This window comes from Girardinichthys multiradiatus, chromosome 17 (assembly GCF_021462225.1).
Source record: "Girardinichthys multiradiatus isolate DD_20200921_A chromosome 17, DD_fGirMul_XY1, whole genome shotgun sequence".
Lineage (NCBI taxonomy): Eukaryota > Metazoa > Chordata > Actinopteri > Cyprinodontiformes > Goodeidae > Girardinichthys > Girardinichthys multiradiatus.
This window is the reverse complement of record NC_061809.1, coordinates 25,577,482-25,592,751: the sequence shown is the minus strand read 5'-3', so window position 1 is coordinate 25,592,751 and position 15,270 is coordinate 25,577,482. Positions and strand designations below refer to the sequence as shown.

The 15,270-nt window shown below is 39.3% G+C and overlaps 1 protein-coding gene across 1 annotated transcript in view; it reads left to right on the top strand.

Annotated features, from left to right (window-relative positions):
* The window catches only part of gnsa (glucosamine (N-acetyl)-6-sulfatase a), a 46,472-nt gene that overhangs the window by 15,131 nt on the left and 16,071 nt on the right, over positions 1 to 15,270 (top strand). Inside the window, exons 10-13 of the mRNA XM_047389229.1 lie at positions 752 to 853; positions 1,931 to 2,041; positions 2,119 to 2,229; positions 3,699 to 3,859. Coding sequence (XP_047245185.1) covers positions 752 to 853; positions 1,931 to 2,041; positions 2,119 to 2,229; positions 3,699 to 3,859 — 485 coding nt within the window. The remainder of the gene's footprint in view (positions 1 to 751; positions 854 to 1,930; positions 2,042 to 2,118; positions 2,230 to 3,698; positions 3,860 to 15,270) is intronic.

The following is a 15,270-nucleotide window of genomic DNA, read 5'->3' as shown; positions in this document are numbered from 1 at the left end:
CTCTTCCTCCCGTTACGCTGTCCCCCGGTGTTGACTCTTATAAAGCCACTTCTGTTTCCCTGTCGTAGATCTGCTCAGCTTTCTTGAAAATCAGTTTACTGTTTAGCTAGTGTCACAATCGTATTGTTTGGTCAAAATTACAAAAAATATTTAGAGGTTCATAGTAATGAGATAAGGCCTTTAAGGTTTTGTGTTTTAGGAAGATCCAGGTGTCTGATTGAGGCTTGGTGTGATAAATTACAGCTTCTGAAGGAGGGAACTCTTGATCAGGGTTAATAAATATCAGTATGGTAAGTTGTACATGTGCTCTCTGCAACGGCTTGTTTTACCCATTTGTGGTTCTGCTGGAAAGCTGCTAGACATCTTAGTTGTGGCCATGAAGGCATTTATATTGGTAATATTTAGGATTTTCAGTGTTTCTTGCCCTGGATGAACCTGGAATATTTGCTGTAAAGATCCTGAATGCAACTCATTGTCCTGCTAATTATCATCGATTCCCTTTCAGGGGATTTCCCAGCATTGATTACTGTGTCTGTACAGGTTCTATTAATTTTATACCGGCATGTCTTCAGAAAGGTGTGGAGCATTCTTCTTTGCTTGAAGTTCACAATTCTCTCTCTTGTCCTCGGAGATGCTCACGATCAACCTCTTCCATGTGGGATTACTTTCCAGATTTGCAGGCAGTTACAGCACAGTGAAATTATAATTTTGTATGTTCAACCATCTGTTCTCTGTTTGTTTATACTGACAGATGCCAGTGGCAAACGTCGACCTCGGGCCGACCATCCTGGACATCGCCGGCTACAATGTTAACAAGACCCAAATGGATGGCATGTCCTTCCTGCCCATCATGGTGAGAGATCATGTTGCTGTTGCATGTTGAGATGTTGCTTTAATATGCCAACATGTTCTTCATTTTATAATTTATTTTATATTTGCTATGTTGCTTTTGGAGTAAAGGCTTTTTCTACATTAAGTGACTTTTTATCCCATCTTGAAACATGCCTAAAGCCAGCATCTTCACAAGCTCTTTAGTTTTTTTTCTGTGGTCCATACTCACATTTCATGATGATGATCCATAATGCCATCATCATCTCGGCTGTTTTGCTACCAGTAGTACTGGTATGTTGCTACTTACATATTCTTCAGCTTCATTTCAGACCAACAGCCAGATAGTTCAAACTCGGAGGCAACTGAATGTTCCAATAGGACAAACAGCTCAAACATAAAAACTAGCCTTAAAATGTATAAAACAGGCTAAATTCCCAACTTTAACCATTTTTAAACCTTGTGGATGATGCTTAAAATCCGTGGTGTTTGGTCAGGAAACCAACCATTTTAAAGGACCTCTCCCAGTTCTGCCTAAAAGATTGGTCCCAGCTTGAAACTCGGTAAATCCTGGAGCAGCTCAAAGAAACATGTAACCAAATCTTACTAGGTTACGTTTATACATAACCTAGTAAGTTTGGCATGCATGTCAAATTATAACCCTGAGTGGGTGACAGAAAATGGACAGTAAATGCACCCAATTCAATTTTACATGCTCATCCGGGAGGAGGGAATGCTGCAAGTCTCTGACACGATGCAATCTGCTGGGTTTCCTTAGACAGAAAAACTTTTTATCCAATTTGAATAAATAACTGAATCTGACTGCACTGTTCAATGATTAGGATTAATTGGAATGTATGAACCTGACTGTTGTGCCTTTAGACGACATGTGTTGTGAATTGGCGCTATATAAACAGAATTGAATTGAATTCATTTTTAAAGTTAAGCTAATTTAAAGCCTCCCAATTAACACTCAGATTTATGAGTGAGATAAAAAAAAAAGACAAAAAACCCTGAATTGAATAGTGTAGAAAACAATTTTTTAATTAAAAAAACAGCAAACCATGATAAATCATGACACTTTTAATTGTCGTTTCACCAGCAAGGGAAGATGAACAGCAGCAGCTGGAGAACAGACATCCTGGTGGAGTATGAAGGAGAAGGAAGGAACATTTCGGACCCAGCTTGCCCGCTGTTGGGACCGGGAGTTTCGGTATGAAAAAACAGCCTAGATCAAATTTACTTTTCTGTTGAAATAACGCACAGAACTGAAAGACTCTTCTTCTGCAGGAATGTTTCCCAGACTGTGTGTGCGAGGACTCGTACAACAATACTTATGCCTGCGTGCGCACCATTGCCCCCTCTGCCAACCTGCAGTACTGCGAATTCGATGACGACGAGGTACAAGTTTTATAGATTTTTTGGTAAAGGTCCATTTTTGCTCAAGCCTTCTATCCATCGTCTGCGTTCATTTTGTGTGTATTTTAGTTTGTCATCATGGAGCTTGTGGATGAATTTACAAATGCAACAAACATGGCAATATCACCTTTAATCGTGGGGGCAATTTGGCGCCCTGTAGCTCAGTCTTGTGGCTAAGTTGCCTAACAACCATGCGAAGTTAATAAATGCATCAAAAGCATGAGGGCAGTAATGCTTGACAACTGTTGGAGTCATCCATTTTGGTTGGGCAGTTTGACATGCACAGCTCAACAGACTTCGGAGCTCTGACGTCACCCAGGATTATAAAACCAGCGGAACTTTCGTTGCCATTTCCAGCGTGTCTCACAGGACGACGCAACGGAGGCGCAAATCTGTAGAGACAAAAGCTCCCAGGTGAACTTTTTCTCCACACAGCCATTCCCGGAAAACTGTAAATCTATCTGATACAAGGTCAGAAGATTCATATACCGATCAAAGACCTCGCTGACACCTGGCGCAGGTGAAAACCAACAGAGGTTTTATTTCCAAGGAGATAAGTTTTCCTCCTTGTGATTCAGAGAAGCGTTCGTGTTTATTTTGTGCAAGAGTGATTTATCTGTCAAAACAAGGTCGAAGTTCCCCCACCTTCGGTGAAGCGGTTGAATAAACAGTGACATTTTGTGGTTCTGGTTTATAATTTATCAATTATTAGTGATGAATAACTATTGGTAATTATTAAGAGCTTTGAGTTCATAATCACAACACCAGAGGACAGCTCCGATTTCTATTTGTAAGTAATAATTTTTGGTTAAGTAATTATTTTCCTGAATTATGATTTTTTATTATAATTTTTGATAAATATTAATTACTCAGTTATCATAGTCCTTACATTAATTGGCATTCCCTAAGACGGGCCTTGAAATGACAGATACCACTATTGCACGCAGTAACACAACTGCGATATCCTGGAAGCAGTTTTGGCCATTTGTTTGGACATGCGCAGCTCAACAGATATCGCAGATTGGACTTCGCCCAGGATTGTAAAACCTGCGGAAAATAAACTTTCGTTGCCATTTCCAGTATATCTCATAGGACGACGCAACGGAGGACCATAATTGGAGAGACAAAAGCTCGCAGGCAAACTTTTTCTCCACACGGCCATTCCCGGAAGAGCACAAAAGCTGGAATTCTGACTGATACAAGATCAGAAGATTCATATACCGATCGAAGACCACGCCAACACCTGGTGCAGAGGTTTTATTTCCAAGGCGATGAGCTTTCCTCCTTGTGATTCAGTCAACTAAACGGTTCCTTATATTTACCCCTTTTGGACGCATGAGAAGTTTACCGTTCATTCTTTTGAGTTGATCACGGACGTGTGATTATCCCCCCACTGTTTTTCTGGATCTAAAACAAGATCTAAAAACAAGGCATGATTGTCTGTCCTGTAGGTGTTCGTGGAGGTGTACAACGTGACGGCAGATCCTTACCAGCTGAACAACATCGCAAAGACCATAGAGCAGGAAGTGCTGGAGAAGATGAACCATCGGCTGATGATGCTGCAGTCATGCTCTGGGCAGACGTGTCGAACACCTGGAGTTTACGATCCAAGGTGTGTTTATTTCCACATGCATTTCACTAAAAAAAAGGATCCGATTTTTTTTTTACATTTAGCTGAGTTAAGAGTTAAAACCCAAGCAGCTTGTTCCCCCCATTGAAGCATGTCATGCTATGTGTGTAAAATATGTCGTACTTCACTACATTTCATGGTGAAATACATCATACTGTACTTTGTTTCATTGTAAAACATTCCATACTATACTATGTGTGTAAAATGCATTATAATAGAACATAATAAAAAACCCCAGTGGGCCCACCACCTGCAGGGGGAACCGTGAGGGACCGGTGCAAAGAGGATTGGGTGGCGGACGAAGGTGGAGACCTCAGCGGCCCGATCCCCGGATGCTTAGGCGGGGGAAGGAGCCTGAGCTTGTACGGGAGGTCGAGAGATATCGACTAGAAATAGTCGGGCTCGCCTCCACGCACAGCGTGGGCTCTGGAACCCATCTCCTTGAGAGGGGTTGGACTCTCTTCTACTCTGGAGTGGCCCACGGGGAGAGGCGGCGGGCTGGTGTGGGTTTGCTTGTTGCCCCCCAGCTCAGCCGTCTCGTGTTGGGGTTTACCCCAGTGGATGAGAGGGTTGTATCCCTGCGCCTTCGGGTTGGGGAGAGGTCTCTGACTATCATTTCAGCCTACGGGCCGAGTGGTAGTGCAGAGTACCCTGCCTTCCTGGCGTCCATGTCGGGGGTGCTGGATAGTGCCCCTCCCGGGGACTCCATTATTCTGCTGGGGGACTTCAACGCCCACGTGGGGAACGACAGTGACACCTGGAGAGGCGTGATCGGGAGGAATGACCTCCCCGATCTGAATCCGAGTGGTGTTTTGTTATTGGACTTCTGTGCTAGTCACGGATTGTCCATAACAAACACCATGTTCAAACATAAGGGTGTCCATCAGTGCACTTGGCACCAGGACACCCTAGGCAGGAGGTCGATGATCGACTTTGTTGTCGTATCATCAGACCTTCGGCCGCATGTTTTGGACACTCGGGTGAAGAGAGGGACTGAGCTGTCCACTGATCATCACCTGGTGGTGAGTTGGATCCGCTGGAGGAGGAGAAAGCCAGACAGACTTGGCAGGCCCAAGCGCATAGTGAGGGTCTGCTGGGAACACCTGGCGGAGCTCTCGGCAAGGGATGTATTCAACTCCCACCTCCGGGAGAGCTTCGACCAGATCCCGGGGGATGTTGGAGACATAGAGTCCGAGTGGACCATGTTCTCCGCATCTATTGTCGCTGCTGCCGCCCATAGCTGCGGCCGTAAGGTCTGCGGTGCCTGTCGTGGCGGCAATCCCAGAACCCGGTGGTGGACACCGGCAGTAAGGGATGCTGTTAAGTTGAAGAAGGAGTCCTATCGGCTGTGGTTGGCTTGTGGGACTCCTGAGGCGGCTGACGGGTACCGTGAGGCCAAGCGTGCTGCGGCCCGGGCTGTGGCAGAGGCAAAAACTCGGGCCTGGGAAGAGTTCGGTGAGGCCATGGAGAAGGACTACCGGTTGGCCTCAAAGCGATTCTGGCAAACCGTCCGGCGCCTCAGGAGGGGGAAGCAGTGCTTTACCAACACTGTTTATAGTGGGGGCGGGAGACTGCTGACCTCGACTGAGGACATTATCGGGCGGTGGAAGGAGTACTTCGAGGATCTCCTCAATCCTGCCATCACGCATTCCGTGGTGGAAACAGAGGCTGGGGACTCGGGGTTGGACTCTTTCATCACCCAGGCTGAAGTCACCGAGGTGGTTAAAAAGCTCCGCGGTGGCAAGGCTTCGGGGGTGGATGAGATCCGCCCTGAGTACCTCAAGTCTCTGGATGTTGTAGGGCTGTCATGGTTGACACGCCTCTTCAACATTGCGTGGCGGTCAGGGACAGTGCCTCTGGACTGGCAGACTGGGGTGGTGGTCCCCCTTTATAAGAAGGGGGACCGGAGGGTGTGTTCCAACTACAGGGGGATCACACTCCTCAGCCTCCCTGGTAAGGCCTACGCCAGGGTATTGGAGAGGAGAGTCCGACCAATAGTCGAACCTCGGCTTCAGGAGGAACAGTGTGGTTTTCGTCCCAGCCGTGGAACACTGGACCAGCTCTATACCCTCTACAGGGTGCTCGAGGGCTCATGGGAGTTTGCCCAACCGGTTCACATGTGTTTTGTGGACCTGGAGAAGGCATTCGACTGTGTCCCTCGTGATGCCCTGTGGGGGGTGCTCCAGGAGTATGGAATCGGGGGCCCTTTATTAGGGGCCATCCGGTCCCTGTACGAGCGGAGTATGAGTTTGGTCCGCATTGCCGGCACTAAGTCGGACCTGTTCCCAGTGCATGTTGGACTCCGGCAGGGCTGCCCTTTGTCGCCGGTCCTGTTCATAACTTTTATGGACAGGATTTCTAGACGCGGCCAAGGGCCGGAGGGGGTCTGGTTTGGGGACCAGTGGATTTTGTCTCTTCTTTTTGCAGATGACGTGGTCCTGCTGGCCCCCTCTAGCCAAGACCTACAGCATGCGCTGTGGCGGTTCGCAGCCGAGTGTGAAGCGGCTGGGATGAGGATCAGCTCCTCCAAGTCCGAGGCCATGGTACTCGACCGGAAAAGGTTGGCTTGTCCTCTTCAGGTTGGAGGGGAGTTCCTGCCTCAAGTGGAGGAGTTTAAGTATCTCGGGGTCTTGTTCACGAGTGAGGGAAGAATGGAGCGGGAGATCGACAGACGGATCGGTGCGGCTGCCACAGTAATGGGGGCGCTGTGCCGGTCCATTGTGGTGAAGAGAGAGCTGAGCCGAAAAGCAAAGCTCTCAATTTACTGGTCGGTCTACGTTCCTACCCTCACCTATGGCCATGAACTTTGGGTCATGACCGAAAGAGCGAGATCACGGATACAAGCGGCTGAAATGAGCTTCCTCCGTAGGGTGGGCGGGCACTCCCTTAGAGATAGGGTGAGGAGCTCGGCCATCCGGGAGGGGCTCGGAGTAGAGCCGCTGCTCCTCCACATCGAGAGGAGCCAGTTGAGGTGGCTCGGGCATCTATACCGGATGCCTCCTGGACGCCTTCCTCGGGAGGTGTTCCAGGCACGTCCCACCGGGAGGAGGCCCAAGGGACGGCCCAGGACACGCTGGAGGGACTATGTCTCTCGGCTGGCCTGGGAACGCCTTGGGCTCCCCCTGGAGGAGCCGGAGGAGGTGTCTGGAGAGAGGGACGTCTGGGCGTCTCTGCTGAGTCTGCTGCCCCCGCGACCCGGTCCTGGATAAGCGGAAGACGACGAACGAACGATCATAAAAAACATCATACTGTACAGTGTGTAAAACACGGTATGTTAGTTTAGAATGTTTTTCTAAGCTATGTTACATATTGAAAAATGTCATACTATACTATGATGGCAAAACATAATTTAAGGTCACATTGTATATATAGTATATTGTTTTTAAGATCACATAGTATAAGTATCACGTTTTTAGGTCCACATAGTATAAGTATGACCTTTTTAGGGCCACATACTATAGTATGATGTTTTTAGGGCCAAATAGTATAGTATGATGTTTTTAGGGCCAAATAGTATAGTATGATGTTTTTAGGGCCACATAGTATAGTATGACATTTTTTAGACCACATAGTATAGTATGACATTTTTTAGACCACATAGTATAGTATGATGTTTTTAGGGCCACATAGTATAGTATGATGTTTTTAGGGCCACATAGTATAGTATGACATTTTTTAGACCACATACTATAGTATGATGTTTTTAGGGCCAAATAGTATAGTATGATGTTTTTAGGGCCACATAGTATAGTATGATGTTTTTAGGGCCACATAGTATAGTATGATGTTTTTAGGGCCACATAGTATAGTAAGATGTTTTTAGGGCCAAATAGGGCCACATAGTATAGTATGATGTTTTTAGGGCCACATAGTATAGTATGATGTTTTTAGGGCCACATAGTATAGTAAGATGTTTTTAGGGCCAAATAGTATAGTATGATGTTTTTAGGACCACATAGTATAGTATGATGTTTTTAGGGCCAAATAGTATAGTATGATGTTTTTAGGGCCACATAGTATAGTATGACATTTTTTAGACCACATAGTATAGTATGACATTTTTTAGACCACATACTATAGTATGATGTTTTTAGGGCCAAATAGTATAGTATGATGTTTTTAGGGCCAAATAGTATAATATGATGTTTTTAGGGCCAAATAGTATAGTATGATGTTTTTAGGGCCACATAGTATAGTATGACATTTTTTAGACCACATAGTATAGTATGATGTTTTTAGGGCCACATAGTATAGTATGATGTTTTTAGGGCCACATAGTATAGTATGACATTTTTTAGACCACATAGTATAGTATGATGTTTTTAGGGCCACATAGTATAGTATGACGTTTTTTAGGGCCAAATAGTATAGTATGACGTTTTTAGACCACATAGTATAGTATGATGTTTTTAGACCACATAGTATAGTATGATGTTTTTAGGGCCACATAGTATAGTATGACATTTTTTAGACCACATACTATAGTATGATGTTTTTAGGGTCAAATAGTATAGTATGATGTTTTTAGGGCCAAATAGTATAGTATGATGTTTTTAGGGCCACATAGTATAGTATGATGTTTTTAGGGCCACATAGTATAGTATGATGTTTTTAGGGCCAAATAGTATAGTATGATGTTTTTAGGGCCAAATAGTATAGTATGATGTTTTTAGGGCCAAATAGTATAGTATGACGTTTTTAGACCACATAGTATAGTATGATGTTTTTAGACCACATAGTATAGTATGATGTTTTTAGGGCCACATAGTATAGTATGACATTTTTTAGACCACATACTATAGTATGATGTTTTTAGGGCCAAATAGTATAGTATGATGTTTTTAGGGCCAAATAGTATAGTATGATGTTTTTAGGGCCACATAGTATAGTATGACATTTTTTAGACCACATACTATAGTATGACGTTTTTAGGGCCACATAGTATAGTATGATGTTTTTAGGGCCACATAGTATAGTATGATGTTTTTAGGGCCAAATAGTATAGTATGATGTTTTTAGGGCCAAATAGTATAGTATGATGTTTTTAGGGCCACATAGTATAGTATGACATTTTTTAGACCACATAGTATAGTATGATGTTTTTAGGGCCACATAGTATAGTATGACGTTTTTAGGGCCACATAGTATAGTATGATGTTTTTAGGGCCACATAGTATAGTATGATGTTTTTAGGGCCAAATAGTATAGTATGATGTTTTTAGGGCCAAATAGTATAGTATGATGTTTTTAGGGCCACATAGTATAGTATGACATTTTTTAGACCACATAGTATAGTATGATGTTTTTAGGGCCACATAGTATAGTATGATGTTTTTAGGGCCAAATAGTATAGTATGATGTTTTTAGGGCCAAATAGTATAGTATGATGTTTTTAGGGCCAAATAGTATAGTATGATGTTTTTAGGGCCAAATAGTATAGTATGATGTTTTTAGGGCCACATAGTATAGTATGACATTTTTTAGACCACATAGTATAGTATGATGTTTTTAGGGCCACATAGTATAGTATGATGTTTTTAGGGCCACATAGTATAGTATGACATTTTTTAGACCACATAGTATAGTATGATGTTTTTAGGGCCACATAGTATAGTATGACATTTTTTAGACCACATAGTATAGTATGATGTTTTTAGGGCCACATAGTATAGTATGACGTTTTTTAGGGCCAAATAGTATAGTATGACGTTTTTAGACCACATAGTATAGTATGATGTTTTTAGACCACATAGTATAGTATGATGTTTTTAGGGCCACATAGTATAGTATGACATTTTTTAGACCACATACTATAGTATGATGTTTTTAGGGCCAAATAGTATAGTATGATGTTTTTAGGGCCAAATAGTATAGTATGATGTTTTTAGGGCCACATAGTATAGTATGACATTTTTTAGACCACATAGTATAGTATGATGTTTTTAGGGCCACATAGTATAGTATGACGTTTTTAGGGCCACATAGTATAGTATGATGTTTTTAGGGCCACATAGTATAGTATGATGTTTTTAGGGCCAAATAGTATAGTATGATGTTTTTAGGGCCAAATAGTATAGTATGATGTTTTTAGGGCCAAATAGTATAGTATGACGTTTTTAGACCACATAGTATAGTATGATGTTTTTAGACCACATAGTATAGTATGATGTTTTTAGGGCCACATAGTATAGTATGACATTTTTTAGACCACATACTATAGTATGATGTTTTTAGGGCCAAATAGTATAGTATGATGTTTTTAGGGCCAAATAGTATAGTATGATGTTTTTAGGGCCACATAGTATAGTATGATGTTTTTAGGGCCACATAGTATAGTATGATGTTTTTAGGGCCAAATAGTATAGTATGATGTTTTTAGGGCCACATAGTATAGTATGACATTTTTTAGACCACATAGTATAGTATGATGTTTTTAGGGCCACATAGTATAGTATGATGTTTTTAGGGCCACATAGTATAGTATGACATTTTTTAGACCACATAGTATAGTATGATGTTTTTAGGGCCACATAGTATAGTATGACATTTTTTAGACCACATAGTATAGTATGATGTTTTTAGGGCCACATAGTATAGTATGACGTTTTTTAGGGCCAAATAGTATAGTATGACGTTTTTAGACCACATAGTATAGTATGATGTTTTTAGACCACATAGTATAGTATGACGTTTTTAGGGCCACATAGTATAGTATGACATTTTTTAGACCACATAGTATAGTATGATGTTTTTAGGGCCACATAGTATAGTATGATGTTTTTAGGGCCACATAGTATAGTATGATGTTTTTAGGGCCACATAGTATAGTATGACATTTTTTAGACCACATAGTATAGTATGATGTTTTTAGGGCCACATAGTATAGTATGACGTTTTTTAGGGCCAAATAGTATAGTATGACGTTTTTAGACCACATAGTATAGTATGATGTTTTTAGACCACATAGTATAGTATGATGTTTTTAGGGCCACATAGTATAGTATGACATTTTTTAGACCACATACTATAGTATGATGTTTTTAGGGCCAAATAGTATAGTATGATGTTTTTAGGGCCAAATAGTATAGTATGATGTTTTTAGGGCCACATAGTATAGTATGACATTTTTTAGACCACATAGTATAGTATGATGTTTTTAGGGCCACATAGTATAGTATGACGTTTTTAGGGCCACATAGTATAGTATGATGTTTTTAGGGCCACATAGTATAGTATGATGTTTTTAGGGCCAAATAGTATAGTATGATGTTTTTAGGGCCAAATAGTATAGTATGATGTTTTTAGGGCCAAATAGTATAGTATGACGTTTTTAGACCACATAGTATAGTATGATGTTTTTAGACCACATAGTATAGTATGATGTTTTTAGGGCCACATAGTATAGTATGACATTTTTTAGACCACATACTATAGTATGATGTTTTTAGGGCCAAATAGTATAGTATGATGTTTTTAGGGCCAAATAGTATAGTATGATGTTTTTAGGGCCACATAGTATAGTATGATGTTTTTAGGGCCACATAGTATAGTATGATGTTTTTAGGGCCAAATAGTATAGTATGATGTTTTTAGGGCCACATAGTATAGTATGACATTTTTTAGACCACATAGTATAGTATGATGTTTTTAGGGCCACATAGTATAGTATGATGTTTTTAGGGCCACATAGTATAGTATGACATTTTTTAGACCACATAGTATAGTATGATGTTTTTAGGGCCACATAGTATAGTATGACATTTTTTAGACCACATAGTATAGTATGATGTTTTTAGGGCCACATAGTATAGTATGACGTTTTTTAGGGCCAAATAGTATAGTATGACGTTTTTAGACCACATAGTATAGTATGATGTTTTTAGACCACATAGTATAGTATGATGTTTTTAGGGCCACATAGTATAGTATGACATTTTTTAGACCACATACTATAGTATGATGTTTTTAGGGCCAAATAGTATAGTATGTTTTTTAGACCACATAGTATAGTATGACATTTTTTAGACCACATACTATAGTATGACGTTTATAGGGCCACATAGTATAGTATGACATTTTTTAGACCACATACTATAGTATGATGTTTTTAGGGCCAAATAGTATAGTATGATGTTTTTAGGGCCAAATAGTATAGTATGATGTTTTTAGGGCCAAATAGTATAGTATGATGTTTTTAGGGCCAAATAGTATAGTATGATGTTTTTAGGGCCAAATAGTATAGTATGACGTTTTTAGACCACATAGTATAGTATGATGTTTTTAGACCACATAGTATAGTATGATGTTTTTAGGGCCACATAGTATAGTATGACATTTTTTAGACCACATACTATAGTATGATGTTTTTAGGGCCAAATAGTATAGTATGATGTTTTTAGGGCCAAATAGTATAGTATGATGTTTTTAGGGCCAAATAGTATAGTATGATGTTTTTAGACCACATAGTATAGTATGACATTTTTTAGACCACATACTATAGTATGATGTTTTTAGGGCCAAATAGTATAGTATGATGTTTTTAGGGCCAAATAGTATAGTATGATGTTTTTAGGGCCAAATAGTATAGTATGATGTTTTTAGGGCCAAATAGTATAGTATGATGTTTTTAGGGCCAAATAGTATAGTATGACATTTTTTAGACCACATAGTATAGTATGATGTTTTTAGGGCCAAATAGTATAGTATGATGTTTTTAGGGCCACATAGTATAGTATGACATTTTTTAGACCACATAGTATAGTATGATGTTTTTAGGGCCACATAGTATAGTATGATGTTTTTAGGGCCAAATAGTATAGTATGATGTTTTTAGGGCCAAATAGTATAGTATGATGTTTTTAGGGCCAAATAGTATAGTATGATGTTTTTAGGGCCAAATAGTATAGTATGATGTTTTTAGGGCCAAATAGTATAGTATGATGTTTTTAGGGCCAAATAGTATAGTATGATGTTTTTAGGGCCAAATAGTATAGTATGACGTTTTTAGACCACATAGTATAGTATGATGTTTTTAGACCACATAGTATAGTATGATGTTTTTAGGGCCACATAGTATAGTATGACATTTTTTAGACCACATACTATAGTATGATGTTTTTAGGGCCAAATAGTATAGTATGATGTTTTTAGGGCCAAATAGTATAGTATGATGTTTTTAGGGCCACATAGTATAGTATGACATTTTTTAGACCACATACTATAGTATGACGTTTTTAGGGCCACATAGTATAGTATGATGTTTTTAGGGCCACATAGTATAGTATGATGTTTTTAGGGCCAAATAGTATAGTATGATGTTTTTAGGGCCAAATAGTATAGTATGATGTTTTTAGGGCCACATAGTATAGTATGACATTTTTTAGACCACATAGTATAGTATGATGTTTTTAGGGCCACATAGTATAGTATGACGTTTTTAGGGCCACATAGTATAGTATGATGTTTTTAGGGCCACATAGTATAGTATGATGTTTTTAGGGCCAAATAGTATAGTATGATGTTTTTAGGGCCAAATAGTATAGTATGATGTTTTTAGGGCCACATAGTATAGTATGACATTTTTTAGACCACATAGTATAGTATGATGTTTTTAGGGCCACATAGTATAGTATGATGTTTTTAGGGCCAAATAGTATAGTATGATGTTTTTAGGGCCAAATAGTATAGTATGATGTTTTTAGGGCCACATAGTATAGTATGATGTTTTTAGGGCCAAATAGTATAGTATGATGTTTTTTAGACCACATAGTATAGTATGACATTTTTTAGACCACATACTATAGTATGACGTTTATAGGGCCACATAGTATAGTATGACATTTTTTAGACCACATACTATAGTATGATGTTTTTAGGGCCAAATAGTATAGTATGATGTTTTTAGGGCCAAATAGTATAGTATGATGTTTTTAGGGCCAAATAGTATAGTATGATGTTTTTAGGGCCAAATAGTATAGTATGATGTTTTTAGGGCCAAATAGTATAGTATGATGTTTTTAGGGCCACATAGTATAGTATGATGTTTTTAGGGCCAAATAGTATAGTATGATGTTTTTTAGACCACATAGTATAGTATGACATTTTTTAGACCACATACTATAGTATGACGTTTATAGGGCCACATAGTATAGTATGACATTTTTTAGACCACATACTATAGTATGATGTTTTTAGGGCCAAATAGTATAGTATGATGTTTTTAGGGCCAAATAGTATAGTATGATGTTTTTTAGACCACATAGTATAGTATGACATTTTTTAGACCACATACTATAGTATGATGTTTTTAGGGCCAAATAGTATAGTATGATGTTTTTAGGGCCAAATAGTATAGTATGATGTTTTTAGGGCCAAATAGTATAGTATGATGTTTTTAGGGCCAAATAGTATAGTATGATGTTTTTAGGGCCAAATAGTATAGTATGACGTTTTTAGACCACATAGTATAGTATGATGTTTTTAGACCACATAGTATAGTATGATGTTTTAGGGCCACATAGTATAGTATGACATTTTTTAGACCACATACTATAGTATGATGTTTTTAGGGCCAAATAGTATAGTATGATGTTTTTAGGGCCAAATAGTATAGTATGATGTTTTTAGGGCCACATAGTATAGTATGACATTTTTTAGACCACATACTATAGTATGACGTTTTTAGGGCCACATAGTATAGTATGATGTTTTTTAGACCACATACTATAGTATGACGTTTATAGGGCCACATAGTATAGTATGACATTTTTTAGACCACATACTATAGTATGATGTTTTTAGGGCCAAATAGTATAGTATGATGTTTTTAGGGCCAAATAGTATAGTATGATGTTTTTTAGACCACATAGTATAGTATGACATTTTTTAGACCACATACTATAGTATGATGTTTTTAGGGCCAAATAGTATAGTATGATGTTTTTAGGGCCAAATAGTATAGTATGATGTTTTTAGGGCCAAATAGTATAGTATGATGTTTTTAGGGCCAAATAGTATAGTATGATGTTTTTAGGGCCAAATAGTATAGTATGATGTTTTAGGGCCACATAGTATAGTATGACATTTTTTAGACCACATAGTATAGTATGATGTTTTTTAGACCACATAGTATAGTATGATGTTTTTAGGGCCACATAGTATAGTATGACATTTTTTAGACCACATACTATAGTATGATGTTTTTAGGGCCAAATAGTATAGTATGATGTTTTTAGGGCCAAATAGTATAGTATGATGTTTTTAGACCACATAGTATAGTATGACATTTTTTAGACCACATACTATAGTATGACGTTTATAGGGCCACATAGTATAGTATGATGTTTTTAGGGCCACATAGTATAGTATGATGTTTTTAGGGCCAATAGTATAGT